This window comes from Alexandromys fortis, unplaced genomic scaffold (genome assembly GCF_014885135.2).
Source record: "Alexandromys fortis isolate MF-2015 unplaced genomic scaffold, M_Fortis_MF-2015_v1.1 scaffold_252, whole genome shotgun sequence".
In the NCBI taxonomy this organism is placed as follows: Eukaryota; Metazoa; Chordata; class Mammalia; order Rodentia; family Cricetidae; genus Alexandromys; species Alexandromys fortis.
In genome coordinates, this window is record NW_026068127.1 from 1,647,523 (window position 1) to 1,666,747 (window position 19,225).

General features: G+C 40.6%; 1 protein-coding gene across 1 annotated transcript in view; it reads right to left on the reverse strand.

The window, feature by feature from the left end:
- Positions 1 to 19,225, reverse strand: part of Hadha (hydroxyacyl-CoA dehydrogenase trifunctional multienzyme complex subunit alpha) — a 40,640-nt gene that overhangs the window by 21,007 nt on the left and 408 nt on the right. The window contains exons 2-10 of the mRNA XM_050125864.1: positions 15,494 to 15,535; positions 14,878 to 14,948; positions 12,572 to 12,705; positions 11,498 to 11,636; positions 10,676 to 10,795; positions 8,757 to 8,859; positions 4,318 to 4,440; positions 3,719 to 3,837; positions 1,851 to 1,907 (exon numbers count right to left, since the gene is read on the reverse strand). Coding sequence (XP_049981821.1) covers positions 1,851 to 1,907; positions 3,719 to 3,837; positions 4,318 to 4,440; positions 8,757 to 8,859; positions 10,676 to 10,795; positions 11,498 to 11,636; positions 12,572 to 12,705; positions 14,878 to 14,948; positions 15,494 to 15,535 — 908 coding nt within the window. The remainder of the gene's footprint in view (positions 1 to 1,850; positions 1,908 to 3,718; positions 3,838 to 4,317; positions 4,441 to 8,756; positions 8,860 to 10,675; positions 10,796 to 11,497; positions 11,637 to 12,571; positions 12,706 to 14,877; positions 14,949 to 15,493; positions 15,536 to 19,225) is intronic.

The following is a 19,225-nucleotide window of genomic DNA, read 5'->3' on the forward strand; positions in this document are numbered from 1 at the left end:
TTTCTTAGGACCATTTGCTTGAAAAACCTTTTCCCAATCCTTTACTCTGAGTAGATGCCTGTCTTTGTGGTTGAGATGTGTTTCTTGCAAACAGCAGAATGTTGGATCCTGTTTTCGTATCCAATCTCTTAGTCTGTGCCTTTTTATAGGTGAATTGAGACCATTAATGTTAAGTGATATTAATGACCAGTGGTTGTTTACTCCGGTTATTCTTATTGTTTTTGGTAGTAGAGTTTGTGTGTCTCCCTTCTTTGAGTTGTGCTAGTGAAGGGTCGCTAGATGCCTGAGTTATTGTAGGCAGTGTTGGCAATGTTGGATTACTTGGGTTGTGATTTTCCTTCTATTACTTTCTGTAGGGCTGAATATGTGGCTATGTATTGTTTAAATTTGTTCTTATCCTGGAATGTCTTGTTTTCTCCATTGATAGTGAATGATAGCTTGGCATGGGTTTGCATCCATGGTCTCTTAGTTCACAGAATAAATTCTATACTTAATTCTGAGACAGCATGTTCTATTTGGTAAACCAGTAGATTTCAAATTATGGGTAACATCCATCATGTCATGAATTCAATAGGCTTGATAAGTGGTTTTATATAAAAACTTTATATATATGTATGTATACACACACACACACACACACACACACACACACACACACACACACACAAATGTCAAGTACAGCCGCTCCTTGGAATCTATGTAAACACTGGTTTCAGGACCTCAGGAGAGTCATGATCCACAAATAAATCCTCAAGTTCTTTACATAAAATACAGTATATGCACATCCTCTGTATTTCAAGTTGACTCTAGATTATCTAAAACACCTAATACAAGATAAATATTATATATATTTAGTTGCTAAAATTTTTATATGTATATAATACATTGATCATATTTACCCATTGCCCCCTTTCCCCTCCCATTCTCTTGTGATCCCCTCTTGATCCCAACAATCCTCCTTCCTGAACATTTCTGTTCAGTAGTTGGATGCAGGAGTGTAGATGTTGGAGGACTGACTGCATGCAGTGAGGACAGTTACTCAGTTCTGAGACAGAGGCTTCTACTGCTCTGTACATACATATGTGTGTGGACCTGGTTATGATGCTTAAAATATGAGGAATGCATTAAAAATACCCATGAGATATGGTTTTCTAGAGCTTTCTCTAAGCTCTTCTGATTACTTTTTGTCCTATTATCAAATTCTTCAATGATTGCATAAAACTTAAATTACCCATCACTCCCTTAAATCTGGCGTACCATTAACTTTCGAGAAAAGCAAAAGGGGCGATACTGGTCGACATGTGCTTCTTTGTTTCTGAGTACAAGACAGTTTTCTTCTCTAATTTATCAAAAATGCTGCATCTCTAAGTCTCAGTAAGCAATATATATACATACATATGTATATGTATACATACATACATACATACATACACACACATATATGTAAATCAGTGCTTGCCTTTTCCTTTTTCTCTGTGGTACTTGGGTTGGATCTAGGTCCTTGCACCTGCCAAACGTAATTGCTTTGCACTGACCTACATCCCAGTCCTCAATGTATGCATTCTGTCACAACAAAATCAGCCGGAGTGCAGACTGGAGTCATTCTGGTGATAGGTTCTGAAGTGACTGGCTGCTCTAGTTCTCATCACACCCTCATTACTGAGCACTTTCAAGCATCTGTAGAAACCATCCCATTTCTCAGAAGAATAACCACCGGAATAAAAAAAGTGTGAGCTTTCTTATATAGTCTGTTTTTTACATATAGTATAGTTTATATATATATACATTTTCAGCTTTAAACACAGCTATGGGTCTTTAGTTTTCTACAGTTAAATTGGAGATAATTTTACCTGTGATTCAGCAAGATAACCAGCGTCATCTCCTTGCTCGAGTCCAGCCTTCACAACCTAAAAGCCACAAATGTGATTGTTTAGTGCTGGAACAGAATGGCTAATGTAAAATAATGCTGAATAAAATAGCAGTGTGATCAGGCTTCCAAGAGTAGGGCACTCATCCAGCTTTGTGAGGGCAGGAAAGGAACGGAATGCCAGCTGCTCTGGACTGAAGCACCTGTGTCTGAGGCTGCTGCTGCTGAACCAGGGAGGAAAGAGAACCTCAAGCTATTTCTCTAGATTCTTTCTAAAGACAGTGCTGTTTGCTTCTCTGTGCTTTCCGTGTGTGTGTGTGTGTGTGTGTGTGTGTGTGTGTGTGTGTGTGATCTTATTAGTTACACTAACCCGGAACTCTGTACAACTCAACTTTATATCTGGGGTAAGCGCTGTCCCATGTAACAAAGAGATGACCCCTCGGACCAGGCGGTGGTGGTGCACCCCTTGAATTCCAGCACTAGGGAGGCACAGGTGGATCTCTGTGAGTTTGAGGTCTACAAAGCAACTTCTAAGTCAGCCAGGGCTACACAGAGAAACCCTGTCTAGTAGCTGACTAGTAGCTCATTTTGTCACTCTAATCCTCTTTGACCCTTGACCAAGTACAGGACCAATTAACATTGACTCATTGTTGATAACCTTCTCAAATCTAACTTCAGTCTGCCCTGCTAGAGACACCCCACTGTTCACTGTTAAAAGTGGGTTTCACTGAATGCTCCTTCACCAGCCTCATGCTGCCCATCCTGCCTGGCCCGACTTTCCCTTCACCTACTCTGCACTCCCTTTTCAGGCCGGATCCCAGAGTCTCTTCCTCATCTCCATGACTGTGCATTACTGTCTGCTGTTTCATATCTTGTATGGCTATCGGCCTTACCACACATATTTAATTGCCCCAGCCCAGACTGTTAAGATGAAAGCAGATGTATGTGTTATGTTTCCTACAGTGCTGGGGACTGAATCTAGAGGCTTCTACAAGCCAGACAAAGGGTCTGTCAGAGATCCAACCCTAGCCCATGTTTCATGTCTTGTAGTCTCCTGTCTTCTACTCAAGATGTGCTCTAATGGATTCATTCGCCAGTTTTTTTTTTTTTTTTGGTTGTTTTGTTTGTTTGAGACAGTCTCTCTATCCTATAATTCTCCATGTAGACCAGGCTGGTCTTGAATTTGGAGATCTGCCTGCCTCTGCCTCTCAGAATGCTAGGATTATGTGTACCACACTGTTTTTTTGTTTGTTTTTAAGACAGGGTCTCTATATAGCTCTGCATTTTCCAATTCTGATTACACATTCTTGAATTTCCCAGTCTGAAAAGCTCTAAGTCTTAAAGTTTTTAAAATTAATTTAAAGTACTTTAAATTTAAAGACCTTTTAATTATCTTCCTTCATCTTTTCATGCTGCCTCTACATCATTAGGTCTTCTTAATAAATATAGAAGTGGAATGTCTTTTAGAAACTTGTCATTAGCTGGGCATAGTGGCGCACTTTTAATCCCAGAACTTGGGAGGCAGAAGCAGGAGAACTTTTGTGAGTTTGAGGCCAGCATGGTGTACAAGGAAAGTTCCAGGACAGCCAGGCCTACATGGAGAAACTCTGTCTTGAAAATCAAATCAAATCAAATCAAACAAACAAACAAGAATTTCGTACTGGCAGTACGAAAATCCTAGCACTTAGGAGACAGAGGCAGGTTGATCTCAGAGCTACACAGTTAGACTCCTTCTCAAGAAGTAAAACACAAACAAAAAGTACTGATGTACATTGTTTAGAATCACAACAGAGTACTGCTTCACCAAAGAGGAAGAAATATGGAGAAGGTGGGTACGCAAGGCAGACTCACATCGATTATTTTCAGGGGTGCAGGATAAAGGCCTTTGGTCTGCTTTTTCACCTTCTCTTCAACTGTTTTGTAAATCTGTTGTCTGACAAATGGAATAGTCATGGCATATGACGTCAGCTCTGTAAGGTAAAATGTAGTTATTCACCGACATGAACCAGGGCTCCCTTGTCCATCTGCTCTGCAGACTCCACAGCAATGGAGTATTCTAGCCACATGAAGGAACACAACCTAAATGTCAGCCTCTACAATGCGCTGTCTTAACGGGCTTTAGTTACTTGTTCCGTGTTAAGGTTAAGGCCTGCTCTGGGGAGTGCAGCTTTATTATACTATTAAAATTCATTTTTGTATTAGTGTTAAAAATCTTCCAAAATAACAAGCCTTTAAACAATGGCTTTAACAGTCAGCATCAGGTTGAGGATTTGACCATAGGCACAGTGGTGCTCTTTAAGGCTGACTTCATACAGCGTAGATAATACATTTACCCCTCTCTCTTTTCTTTTTAGGCAGCGTCTCTCACAGTCCAGCTGGGCTCATTCTGAACCCAGGTAAAGCTAGGGAAGGAAGAAGCCCTGCTGTGTGCTGCTAACAAAGACACTTACTGTCCATCAGGCCTTTGCTTTGCTTTGCAGAGACCTTCCGATCAGCCAGGCCTTTGGCAAAAGTAATTGCAACCTCTTCTAGGTATTCAATTGTCCTTTCCTCTGAAGATTTTATTCCTGGTCCTGTAAAAACAGAATAAAATAACAACAACAAAATGATTGCAAGGACTGGAATGTAAATCAAGCTTGGGCCAGTCCGAGGCAGAGGAGACCTCCCACACAGCCCTCCTTTCACACTGGAGTGCTAAGCTCTGTGGGAACTCTGGACACAATTGTGAACAAAGGTGCACAAGTGAGCTCTAAGTAGAAGAAACACTGTCAGTCTGTCTTATGCTTCCACAGGATGTGGTAGGTCTTGTGTGGCCTGTATTCCTAGTGCAGAACTAGAAGAAAATAAAAGACCCGAGTAAGCTGTAAACTATTTGTAAAGGTGCTGCAGAAACCTGAGGACTAAAGTTCTGGAAAGGGAACAGCCTATCTTTGGCCATGATTGGTCACTTGCTCTCTGATGTGTCATAAACCTTGGGGCATGGACTAACTGGCTACCTGACTTGGCTCGAGCCAAAGGCTGCTACTAGGGGGAAAATAAGACATCAGAGCTCTGGGGTCACAGAGAACAGATTAGAAGGAAGAGGAATACAAAGTCAGTTTCCCTGATGGGACAGCAGTGAGAGGTTCAAATGGCTGGTTCAGAAAGGTGGCGGGATCTCCGGTCCACAAAGTACTTGTCTACAGAACGGGGCTGCAACAATATGCAGCTGTGTTGGCTACAGTTTTATGTCAACTCAACACAAGGGAAAATCATCTGGAGGAGGGAACCTCAAGAAAATGCCTTCATGAGATGGGGCTGTAGGCAAGCCTGTAGGACATTTTCTTAATTAGTGATCAATGAGGGAGGGCCCAGTCCATTGTGGGTGGTGCTGTCTCTGGGCAGGTGGTTCTGGGATCTCTAAGAAAGGAGGCTGAGCAAGCCAGGAAGCAGTACTCCTCCACGGCCTCAAGGTTCCTGCCCTGAATGAGTTCCTGTCCTCGCTGCTTCTGATGATGAGTATGGAACTGTGGGTGAAATAAACCCTTTCCTCCCCAACTTGGTTTTGGTCAGTGTATTTCATCACAGTAATTGTGACCCTAAAACAGCAACTAACTTCCCACTTATAGCACCTGCTAGCTTGTGAACCTGTAGGAAGCAGGAATTAGACTGTGTGTGCAGCTCAGGGGTATATGGTTAGCATGTGTGAGGCTTCGTTCCACCCTTAGCACCCCAAAACAAACAAAAAGTGGCAAAGCTGAGAAATCCAAAGAACAGAATTTATGGGCTATGAAGACAGCAGACACCATCCACATTCTCTACTGAAAGTCTGCATGACTACACGGGAAGAAGCGGCTGCAGTGTAAAAAGGCGTCTACACTCCCGAAGTACTCGGGAACAAGATCTCAAGAGGAAAAGCTTACTACAGATGTCTTGTCTGACTAGAGACAGACCCAAGTGGAGAAGGGGAAACCAGAACAAAATTTTTAACTTCAAAATGGCCAAGACTCAGAGAATCCAGAAAAGTCAATAGCATCATAATCTGGCAGGGTGGCCACGGTCACCAGACCGTATGCAGAATGCTGCTGAGCATGCAGTAACAACAGGTCTACCCAGGGGGCCAGCTTTGGCCAGCATTGTGCAGCACATCCACGAAAGACCACTCCAGAAACACAAAAACAACACCAGCACAGGACGGCTGGTGGCCTACACCTTTTAGGAACGAAGGCCATCCTACTGGTGAAGAACTATGACCAGCTGAGGTTCTCCCTGAGGGTAAGAATGTGACACTGGGAAGATGGCATGGGAAACACTGCCTTCCTTATACCACACCAGTGCACCACAGTCCTCGAGGGAGGTACAGATAAGGACAGGTCTCCTGGGATGGCAATGGTCTCACTCATATTTCCATTCCTAGCCCGTATACTTTCCATCCTAGGTCTCTTGGCCTTAGGGCATTAGCTGGACTAAGAGAAAAAGAATCTTAAAGACTTTCCCCTACTTCCATGCCATTTCCTCTGCCAGGCTCCACAAAGTCTGCTTGTTCAAGGCTTCCTCAGCAGTCAGGTGACCCCTCACAACCAGTGTAACTCTGGCTTCATGGGAGCCAACGCCCTCTTCTGGCCCCCAGAGGTACCTGAACACACATGATAGGATACTCATACATAGACAGACAGACACACACAAAACCTCAAAAAACAAAAACAAGGGGCTAGAGTGCTGGCTCAGCGGTTGAGAGCACTCGCTGTTCTTGCAGAGGAATGGGGTTTGAGTCCTAGCACCCACACAGTGGTTTACAATTATAGTCCAGTTGCTCTCTTCTGACCCCTGTGGGTACCAGTCACACATGTGCACAGAAATACACGCAAGCAAAACATTCATAAGAAAATAAGTAAGTCTAAAATAATAAAAAATTAAACAAACAACAAAGAAACCTGAAACAAACCCTAAAACTATCTTAGTCAGAACAAAAAACAAAACAAAAGAAAAAATAACAATCCTCCAAACCCATACATGGCTTTATGGTTAAGTATGTTAGGTAATTAAGTAAGAAGAAATATCAATTCTATACAAAAATTTCCAGAAAACAAGAGAAAGGAATATTCCACAACTAATTTTATGAGGCCAGCATTACCCCGATACTAACATCATGCAAATACTGTAAGGAAACATAATTAGCCATGACACCATTAACTTTCTTTGCCAGGCATAAAAATCACTTATAAAATTTTAGGTGATCGGGACTGAAGAGATGGCTCAGAGGTTAAGAGCACTGACTACTCTTCCAGAGGTCCTGAGTTCAATTCCCAGCAACCACATGGTGGCTCACAGCCATCTATAATGAGATCTGGTGCCCTCTTCTGGCCTGTGGGCATACATGGAGGCAGAATGTTGTATATACAATAAATAAATAAATAAATCTTAAAAAAAATTTTTTTGGGCAATCAAGCCAACAATTTGTAAAAAGGGTAATGTGTTATCTTTAAGTGGAGTTTACTTCAGAGGCAAAAGCTAGCTCAGTATCACCATTAATTTGTCTGTGTGTATGTGTGTTTGTATACATGTATCATGTGCTCACATGCCATGGCTCCCACGTGGTGGTCAAAGGATAATTTTGTGGAGTTTGTTCTTTCCTTCAAACTTTATATTGTTTCCAAGATCAAATTCAGGTCACCAGATTTGTGTGGCAAATATCTTTACCAGCTAGGCCATCTCTCTCTGCCCCTAGAGATTTTTATTATTTTGGTGTTTTGGAGATTTTTGTGGATCATGCTACTGGCTTGGTATCTAACACCTTTCTGATTTAAAAAGCACAAAGATTTCCTCCTTTGCTCTCTTCTGAAAGTGTTCTGGCTTTGTCTCTTGGACACTGGTCTGTGGTTCACTTTAAGTTAGAATTTACATGCAGTGCCTTTTTTCTTCTGCTACCAATACCCAAAGTTCTGCACCATTTGTTAAAATTATTCTAGCCATGTGGATCCTAGAAATTAAACTCAGGTCCCTGGGCATCTCAATAGCTCCTGTTTATTTTCTTGAGGTATGGTCTCACTATGAGCTCTGGCTTAGAACTTTCTACACTATGTGGCCTAAGGTGGCTGAAATTCATGATTCATTTGTTTCAATCTTTAAATGCTGGATTACAAGCATGGACCACCACACTGAGCCTTAAGTAATAGCTTAATGCTGATATTTAAGAAATACCAGGAAATTAATGTACATTTTAGAGGTTTCTACTGCTAGCAGAAATTGCATGAAAGTAGCACATAAGTAGATACCATATATTAACATTCTGAGGTTGGCTCTTTCCTGTGCTTATTATTATTAAAACACAGGGTGGGGATGTAGCTCAGTGATAAGAGTACTGGCCCAGCGTGCAGAAGACCCTGGTTTGATCCCACATGCTCCAAACAAAAATAAAAACAATAAATAAAACAAAGACCCTCCCACCAGGGACTAAGGGAGGCTTACACATGGAGAGTAATACAGCTAATTTATAATTAAACACTAATGATTGAACTGATTCCTATGTTCCTGATATCCATATAATCAATAAATAAATAGAAACCAGGGTGGTGGTTAAAATGATTTAGTATTAGCCGGGCAGTGGTGGCGTATGCCTTTAATCCCAGCACTTGGGAGGCAGAGGTAGGCGGATCTCTGTAAGTCTGAGGCCAGCCTGGGCTACAAGAGCTAGTTCCAGGACACACTCCAAAGCTACAGAGAAACCCTGTCTCAAAAAACCAAAAGAAAAACAAAATGATTTAGTATTAGCTCTCAGAAAATGTCACTCCTAAAATACCGTTACTTCTTAAGAGTTTTGAGTTTCATCCTAACTAATATTCAAGTGATCAAATCCTTCAGGAAATAAACAACTCTATAAGACCCAATTCTGAGTCATTCTAACACTTACCCAGGGGTTCCACCAACTGGTCAACCAATCCCATTTTCTTTGCTCTGTCTGCACGAATGTTTCTACCAGTCAGCATCATGTCAAACGCAGCAGGAACACCCACCTAACATGCAAGTGAGAGCCAGGGCACGGGGGAAAATGAGGGTGGAAGTTAGTTTACAAATCATAAGTGAGCAAACTTTTGAAGAAACGTGGGGCTGGGAGGGGCTCAGTGGGTAAAGATGCTTGCTGTCAAGGCTGACACCCTGAGTTTAATTCCTGGAACTCTCTTGGCAGGAGAGAACTGATTCCTGAAAGATATCCTCTGACCTCCATGTGTGCACCTTGCACACGTGTGCATGAACACCCAATATAAACAAATAAACAATCATTTTTTTCTAAAATAAGGAGAAAAGTCAAACCAGTTTTGTTTTGAAGACAGGATTTCTTTGTGTAGCCCTGGATGTCCTAGAACTAACTCTGTAGACCACAGCTTTATGTTCTTTTATTAGTAAATTAAATTTTATATACTTACACACTTTTAAGTTTTGAGATTATGTCCAGTTGAAGAAAAAAATGCTTTTATAATATATTTTAAATTCAATAGCATAAGGAACTGGAGAGGTGGAAAATTCATTTTATATGAACTAAAATTATAGACTGTCATTCTCAATTTGTTTTCCATCATTTATACAGTATTTAAAACTAGGGCTGAGGGTGTAGCTCAGTGGTAGTCTTTGCTCGGCATGCATAAGACCATGGGTTCAATTTTCAGAAAAGCAATGCTGAGAATTAACAATGCAGCTCAACTGATACAGTATTGTAGAAAACTGATCTCTAGCCAAGTGTATGGTTTGTTCCATAATCTTGGAAAGCTGAGGCAGGAGAATGGTAGACTCAAGGTGTGTCTGAGTTGTAGAGAAGACTCTGATTCAGAACAAAACAACAACAACAACAACAACAACAAACAAAACAAAACCAGCTAGGTATGGAGGCTTACACATTTAATCCTAGTACTCAGGAGGCAGAGGCAAAAGAACCTGTGAGTTCTAGGCCAGCCTGGTCTACATAGTGAAGTCAGGACTACATAAAGAGACCCTGGCTTAAAAAAACAAACAAACAAGCAACCAAAAACAATAACAAAAAAGCATAAAAACAAAAATGAAAGAACTCCTAGTAACCTAAGTAAATGAAATTCAACATAACTTTTTGTGTCAAGACATCTTCTAGACAATTCTTACAAAGAAATGTGTATTATTTATTTTGATAACTAGATTAGTGTTATTTCAGACTCAGGAGGGTGAGGCAGAGGGACAGACAAGAGTTTGAGGCCAGTCTAGGCTACAGGATGAAGCTTTTGATCAAAATCAAAACCAACCAAATGAAACAAAACCTTCCTTTCCCCATTTGCACTTGTGTGAGTTTCTAGGCTCAGCTGCTCCACTGTGCCCTTCTCACTGAGAAGTCTACAGTGCTGGGCGCTGCGAGGCTCTGCCCTCTGCTTTGATAGGAAATCCCTCCGCAGCCTCCAGGGATGACTCTCCTTCTCCTTTCCTAGAAATTCAGAAGCTGACTGATCTTTTTTGGTCCTCTGACTATAGCAAGAACATGGTCTAAATCAGAGAATTATGAGAAAGCTGTCTCATACTTATTATGACCTACGACCCATGGCTTTGAAAAACTATTAAGGCGATACCGTGAGAGGAGGAACAAATTAATGTTTTGGAAAAGCAAGGCTTATCACTTTTATCCTTTACTAACAATTCTGTAGAACTGAAAAACTATCAGGAATGAAGAAAAAAAATCTCTCAACAATCCTCTATACTCCTAACTTACTTGGCTTCTGAATTTTACAGTGAGTATTTTGTAGAAGATGGAGTAGATCCAAAGGGTATTTATGTATAGCTCAAGTTCACGGCGTTGGGTGTTTTTAAACTCACCATTTTGGGCAGTCTCTGGGTACCTCCAGCTCCTGGTAAGAGTCCCAGTAACACTTCAGGGACACCCAATACTGTTTTTCTGTCCTTTGTTGCTACTCTGTATTGGCATGCTAAGGCGAGCTTCAGAGAAATGAAAGAAAAATTTAGAAAATGTAACTGTAACGTTTTAGCACCTAGGTTGGCAGGTCTAAATGTTATTTATAAAGCAGGAATGTCCCACAAAATAAACCATGATTTGTTAGGCTGACATCCGGCACTGTACCATTTACCTCTTCTACCATTGTCATGATTTATCAACCCTTTCAGGTCGCTCTTCTCCTTAAAACTCTCCTGAAGGTAACCTTTGATCCCAGCACTCTGGAGGCAGAGGCAGGCCTACACAGTGAGATCCCGTCTCAAAAAAAAAAACAAAACAAAACAAAAAAGAATCTCTTCTCTTTAATCTTATCATCTTTACTATTCACAAGAAATTCTCTCTCACGAGACTTAAATATATTATTATGCTTTGAAGGTCAACCAGACTTAAGAACGTGAACACAGATCCCACTTCTGATCTTTGCCCTGAGTCTGAGCTAGGTATGCAGCCATGAGAAAGACTTCACAGCTGTCAATGGAAACAGCGCTCCTTGGCTCACGTGCTCTGTGTCACTTGCTGCTTGTTATAAATTAAGAGTTAACCCCATGCAGATGTTTGATAGCTAAAATCAAGCCAATCCTACTCGGAAGACTTTCCTGCAGGAGAAACAATAGCCCAAGGTTCACAGCAGCACATCCTACCAGTGAGTGGGACAGCATCTATACAGCTCTGGGATTCATCCATACCTCAAGTCCTCCTCCCAAGCAGGATCCACTGATGGCTGCTACAACGGGCTTTGGGGACTTTTCAAGTTTCTCAAACATTCTCTGTCCTTCCTGTGATATTCGTGTTGCTTCTTGGGGGGTTGTGCAAGAGGCTAGCATGCTGTAGCAGCCACATAAAAGAACACAAAAGGAGAGATGAAACTGGATCCTACTTTGTATAACACTTCACCCACTACATGCTTATCTCAGCATACATCAATATTTGGCAATGAGTTCATAAAATGGAACATGTTACACAATTTATTTTGCTTCCTTAACAAACCATTGATCACAAAGCTCTAACATCACCTGGTAAATATTTTGGCTAACAGATTAGACAATTCTAGGGTGATGTTCTGGATCTAGTTAATCTATTTCAGCTGTTTTGTAGTCTTTACTATCTGTTTCCCTAGTGACTTACAGCTGGTTTCAAAGGCTTCACTATCTCTACCTACACACAGGAATGACTATTCTTCCACACAGATTCTTATGAATAGAGACTAAGATTTCTTTAGTATATACACCTAGATGAGAGTATGTGGCTGGAACATACATGTTTCCTCCCACTCCTTGTGTGTGTGTATCTGCATGTTTGCTCAACTGTGCAGGCACATGTGAAGGCCAACTTCAGGTGGCTTTTTCACTTCTTATTTTTTGAGACAAGGCGATCCATCAAACTCACCATGCCCAGCTTTTATGTGGGTGAATCAAACTCAGGTCATTGGCCTAGTGGCAGGTATTTTATCCACCAGCCTAGCCCTTGTATTTTTCATTTTACTAAGTAGTGACAAACTGTGCTCCAAAGTGGTTATACGAATTGGGATTTCCACCAAATTTTTAAATGTTTTCTGGTATGATGGAAGAAAACTGGGCATTTGTTCTTGGCTAGCGAGTAAGAAAGGCTGTATTTTGTCATCTATGATTTAAGCAACAAGTTCCTTTATTTCATTAGCTTTATTAAACTCAGGAAAACAACTTCAAAAAACAAACTTTTGGAGAATTTACTTCTATCTTCTTTTAAAGATAGAAATATGTAATTAATCAAGATAAACTTACTTGATATCTGCACCTGCGACAAAGCAGCCGGGCTTTGATGAAATAAGGACAGCACTTCTGATTTGGTCATTGGCCCAGATTTCATTCATAACTTCTGCAAACTCTGATTGTACTTCTTTATTCAATGTATTTACCTACAAGAGAAACAGCTACATCTAAGGGTTTAAACTAGAAGTATAACAGACATACTACCACTGTCAAATATGTTCATGCAGCAGACATATTGTAATAAGAAAATGAAGAAACCAAAACCAAAACACAGACAGACCAAAAACCCTCTGAAACCCAACTAGTACCCTTCCCTTTAAAAACAGGTCTCAAGAACTGGAGAGATGCTCAGTGGGTAAACATGCTTGCCATGCAAGCCCAACCATCCGAGTTTGATCATTATATCCCAGGTAAAGGTGGGAGGAGAGACTCAATTTCACTCTCACCCTCAAGTACGTCATGTACACACAATACAGAAAAAAGGGGACTCTGCTGGCTGGGCATAGGGGTGCTTCCTTCTAAATTCTGCCGCAAGTCTGAGGCTGACCTAGGACACAGAAGGTTCCAGGCTATCCAGGATACACAGTGAGACCTTGTCTGAAAAAAACTAAACTAAAAAAGTGATCATGAGGTCATACTCCTAGCAGTCTGGATCAGATGCAGGTACAATTAAATAAATCTACAAATATTTATTGGCCCAGGGGGAGAAGGGAATCATACAACATAAAAAAAAAAGAAGCAAAATTAGACACAGTATGGTCTTTACTTTATAAATATATTCAACTTCAGAAAATTAAGGGGAAAAATCTTAAGTTTGAATCCTAAGTTATTCCATATGAGACCAGCACAAGTGAAAGGCTGGCTCCTATAACTGCTAATGGGTGAGAGCTGCCACCTGCTTCATGTAGGTCTTCCTGTTTCTTACACGGTTCTATATAGCCCAGGCTAGCCTTGTACTCTGTAGCTGAGGATGACCTAGAATTCTTCCTATTTGTGCCTCTCAGGTGCTGTGAGTCAGTCCCCATGCTTGGCTCAATCTCATCTATGTCATATAGAGCTCTGGCTGCAAGATTTTATTAAAAAAAAAATAGTAAGACACCTTTATACCAATTTGAGATGGGGGAAAAAATGAACCCCTGCAATAGAATATTCTTGGCAAAACTAGGGTTCTGTTGTCTACACTGTTGAATTTGCCAAGATCAGGTTCCATTTTCCTGTATTTTTTTCCCCGAGACAGGGTTTCTCTGTAGCTTTAGAACCTGTTCTGGAACTAGCTCTTGTAAACCAGACTGGCCTCAAACTCACAAAGATCCAACTGCTTCTGCCTCCCAAGTGCTGGGATTAAAGGCGTGTGCCACCACCACTCGGCTCCAGGTTCCATTTTCACATAACCTGTTTCTAGCATGTGGCCTCCATGAGTCATTCAGACCCTGTAGGAAGCTCAAGAGCCAAGTGTCTACATGTATCCCCGCCAACCTACTATGAGTAATACTACAACAGGAAGGTACTGAAGGTAGATTTAATCACCTCATTTTTTTTTATATTTATTTATTATGTATACAATATTCTGTCTGTGTGTATGCCTGCAGGCCAGAAGAGGGCACCAGACCCCATTACAGATGGTTGTGAGCCACCATGTGGTTGCTGGGAATTGAACTCAGGACCTTTGGTAGAGAAGGCAATGCTCTTAACCTCTGAGCCATCTCTCCAGCCCCTAATCACCTCATGTTTAAAATAGGTAGATTAAATCTTATCAACAAGGATAATCTATCATACTTATCCTATACAATAACAGGCTAGTTTTATTAATCTTTGATATTAATCTGACACCTAGAGTCAATAAGAAGGAGTTCTTTGTGTGTTGTCTGTCTTTGAAACGGGGTCTCACTAAGTAGGTCTGGCTGGTCTAGAAATCACAGAGACCCACCTGCCTCTTCTTCTACAGTGTTGGTGTTAAAGGTGAACACCACCAAGAAGGACATTTTTTTCTTTTTCCTTTTCTTTTTTCTTTTCCCTTTTCTTTTCTTTTTTGAGACAGAATCTCACTGTTCTACCTGACCTGAAACTCACTATGTAGATCAGGCTGGCTGCGGCTTCAGAGAGATCTGCCTGCCTTTGTTTCCCAGGGCTGGGATTAAAGGTGTGCACCACCACCCCTGGCCTCATGAAGGAATTCTCATACAGGAACATCTGCCTATAACTAACAAAACCTTAAAATCATGTGACAGGCCCACTTCCAGACAGGCAGATTTCATTTTTATTTAGGAGAGGATTCATAAATGTAGTTGATAGAAATTAACTAAAAAAAATTTGGGTACCTTAGAATTGGGTGAGTTAATCCGAATAACCGCCACATCCCCTTTGACTCCATAATTAATATGGGTTCTGGCTAAAAGAGAGAAGACAAATTAGTTTCTAAACATGCTTATCGCAAAGTACGTCTACAAAGTGATGTTAAGATATAGACATACGAGTACCATTATATGGACAGAGCAGGTTGTATTTAGGACACATACATCCCCATTCACTTTCCTCCCTCCAACTCTTCCATATACTCCCCTTGCTCTCTCAAATTCATGGCCTCTTTTTCTTCGTTGTTTTACATATATGCACATATATATATATCAAGAAATACACATATATTTAGGAACATATATACATACATACATATTAGGATACACACATATGTTTAGGGATACACACACATATATATCTAGTGATATATATATCTATATAGGTATTTATATATGTGCATATACACATATGCATATATACAGCAATTAAGAAAAATGACCATGAATTTGAGAGCAAGAAAGGTGTGTGGGAGAAGTTGGAGGGAGGAAAGTGAATGGGGGATATGGTGCAATTCTATTCTAATTTCAAAAAATGAAAAGTATAAAAATCAGCATTATGTAAACAAGAAAGTCAACTTACTCAGCAAAGCAGAAGATGCTGTAAAGCTGCGGCAAATACAGCCTGCAAGGGAAGAGTGTTTCAAAATTATTTTGTGAAACAGAATTTCTGTAATATCTGTCAGGTCAGCAAAACTAGAATTTACACCAATAAAACACCAATCAGAACAATGTATTCTAGGCCACTATTGTGGCTACTCCATTACCTTTCTCATTTTAATTATTAGGTCAAATGATTATCCAGATCATAAGTAAGGTAGGGAGAGGATGTCCCCGCCAACCAAAAAAAGAAAAAAAGAAAAAAAGGAGGACACATCACATCTCTAGAATGTGTGAATGTGTTGGGTTACATGGCAAAGGGCTAACATGCAAATAGAAGTAAGATTGACCTTAATCTAGGGAAAGCATCATGAATTATCTAAATGGCTTTAGGGTAACCCCAAAGAAAATCAGAGACGTGTGAGCGTGTCCTGGCTCCAGGTTGCTAAAGGAAGGAGATGAGCAGAAGCTGAGACCACAGGTTGTCTCTGAAAACTAGAAAAGGTAAGGCCATGGCTTTTCCTCAGGGCCTTCGGAAAGAATGGAAGCCCTGTCAACACCTACCTGAGCCTAATGACACCCATACTGGTTCCCACTTGGGATTGAACATAGGCCTAGTGTATGCTAGGCAAACACTCTACCACAGAGCTATTTATCCTTGGCCCGAGACCCATTAAGGACCTCTGACTACTATAACTGTGCACCGGGGAGGCAGAGGCAGGTGGATTACTGTGATTTCCAGGCCAACTAGTGAAAGCATGCCTCTTGTTTCCCTAAAGGATCCGAGTTTGGTGCCCAGCACCCATGCTGGCTAAAAGACTCCAGCTGCAGAGGATCTGATGCCCTCTTTTGGTCACCATTGCCATTCACACACATGTCATACGCTCGCATGGACACCAACACATAAATAAAAATAAATATTGAAAAACAAATAAAAGACCACTGGATGTGGCCTTGGGAACTAGAAGTAACTCAGTGGTACTTCTCTAGCAAGTGTCCCTGGGTTCAGTAATCCTCAGCACTAAGCTTGGTGAGGCACGCCCTTCACCAGCCCTCCACTGCTTTAGAGGTGGATGGTGCAAGCTGGGTGTGGAAGCAGCCTAAGAGGACTAGGAGTTCCAGGCCAGCCAGATCTACCGAGTAAGATCTTGTCTCTAAAACAATTAAATAAGTAAATAAATAAGTAAGTTGGTGTTCGTTAGCCTTGTTTAAGCCATTTAAATCTTGCCAACTAACCTCTCTTTGGGGTAAACACACTTCCACATAGTTACACAAAACCTCCTAAATCAACAGAGACAAAAGCAAAGAGAAAGAACACTAAATGCACAAACATAAAAAAAAAACTTCCTAACCACAGTCAATATAATCAAGCCGAAGTACAGGGTCACTTTGCTTCTGGAATCCAGCCTCACCCCACGCCTAACAGCGAACAGTGAACTTTAGCCTACATTTTTCAGTGCCAGCAAGAGTGAAACCTTTGTCCTACTTTTTAATCACCTTCATATGTAAGAAAATAGCTACAAGATCACACTATAATCAGTGGGAAAAGTTGGACTGTGCTGACCCAACTTTGAAAATGTTACTTTAGTTTATGACAGTTAATAGCTTTTCCAAAATCCAACTCCAGGACAAGGGATGAATAAGTGAGAGCCAGACTGAAAAATACCACAACACCTACTAACTGCCTTTCGTTTCCCGTAAAATTCTTCTCACTTACATACTTGGGAATTAGGAGGAGTAGAAATTAGATATGAAGGTCCACTTGCGAGTTTTTTATTTGATAATCATACTAGAATGATGGTACTATACAGCAGGAATGTTCTAAAACTATCATAGAAGGCTTATGTTTTTTCCAGGTAATGCCACAGTTCATTGGGCAATTGGCAACGCCCGCACACATTCTCAGGGTCAAGGACTACTAAAGTCTAGACTCTGAATAGTAAATCAGGTGGGCAGCTAATTTTAAATTGATTTTCCTACATATTTTTCAAAGTGTATAAGTTGCTATTAAAATAAGTTGTAGCTATAACTGACTAGACTTTCTTAACGAAAACATAATACAGTTTACAAATTAACATATGTTTCTGTGTAGAAGTATAGGAAAATCCGGATGTCAGCTTTTCATCACCTACATAAAATGGATAGATCGCTTTAAAAATTCTCAGCTATATGCAACCATTACTTCTTAGGGCTAAAAAGTCAATAACATTTATTGAGACTTATTCCCATGATAAGCTGCTTTATACCTAATGCAACTTCTTTAGACTTAACATGTAATTGACTCCATTTTACCAATGAGAAAAAGATACTGAAATTAATTCCCGAGTTTACCCAAAGGTAGAAGACAGATTTAACGCAGAAGTCAGAGTCCATACTTAAAGCCTTTAATTGCTCCATCAAATTACTTCTCTTGCCAAAGAAAAAAAAATCACTCTCATTCATTTTCCAGATGAGAAAGCCCATTTAGATTAAAGCACCTGGCCAAAGTCAGACAGCTACCTAGTAACTAGAAAACATGTGACCCCATCACCACTCCAGTGTTGTAGCAGCTGACAATCCATAAAAATACCTTACAACAAATGGAGGAGCATATATGATGTTTTTCCTAAAACTGTTTAAATGAGTTAAAGATAAAATATAAACTGTAAGGAAATGTGGCCACAAGTAAACATAGAGATAACATAACAGAAAGATAACAAATGTAAAAATAACAGATTTTTTTCCTAATTCCTTCCTCAACCTTAACATCATTTCTCTCTCTCTCTCTCTCTCTCTCTCTCTCTCTCTCTCTCTCTCTCTCTCTCTCTCTCTCTCTTTTTTTTAGGACAGGATCTCACTATGTAGCCCTGACTGGCCTGGAACTCACCATGTAGACCAGGTAGGCCACAAACTCAAACTGAGATTAAAGGTGAGAACCACCATGCCCGGCCTCATTTCATTTTTCTTTAGGTAATGTGGTGATTTAGACTGTTTACACACAATTGATCTGTGGTGATTTAAAAAAAAAAATGGAAAAAGACTCAATTAATTCACTTAATTAAATGTCTCGGGAGGTAAGATAAAAATAAATTAAGGCGAATTCATATTACAAATGAAAGTCTCAAAGTAACTGGTATCAAGTATGATATGCAATAAATTAAACTTACATTAGCCATTATGGATTTGGGAGCCTCCGGACAGGCAGTTTTCTACCGCCACCCCTTTAACCCTTTCACTACCAGTCTGAAGAGGAAGAATGCAAGTTCATAGAGCCTGACTAGGCATCGGCAGAAACAAGATTAGAAAATAATCTAACAATTTCGTTCCTCAAAAAAATCAAGTTTTTCTAGTATTTAAAAAAAAATCTTCCTTTCTCTGAGTTAGAGAACCTCTGCTTTCAGTCTTCTATACATTCACGACAGGATTATTGGAAGTGTGAGAGTTGAGCTCTCTGCAAAAATGGTTTTGACGATAGACATCAGGAGTGGCAGGGATCTGTAAGGCTAGTCAATGCTACCTAGAAGCTTGACTAAAGTGACCAAGGTGCGGCAGAGCCTCAAAGATGCGACAGAATGGGTCTCAATCCTCCCAATCTAACAGGGTCAGCGCCAAGACCATAATCATCAAAGGAGACAAGAGGGGCGTGAGCGCAGGGCTGCAGCAGAGAGACCTGCGCAAAGTGCCAGACTAAGGGGAACGAGTCAGGAAAGTTAGGGAGAGCCTGACACCGCCACAA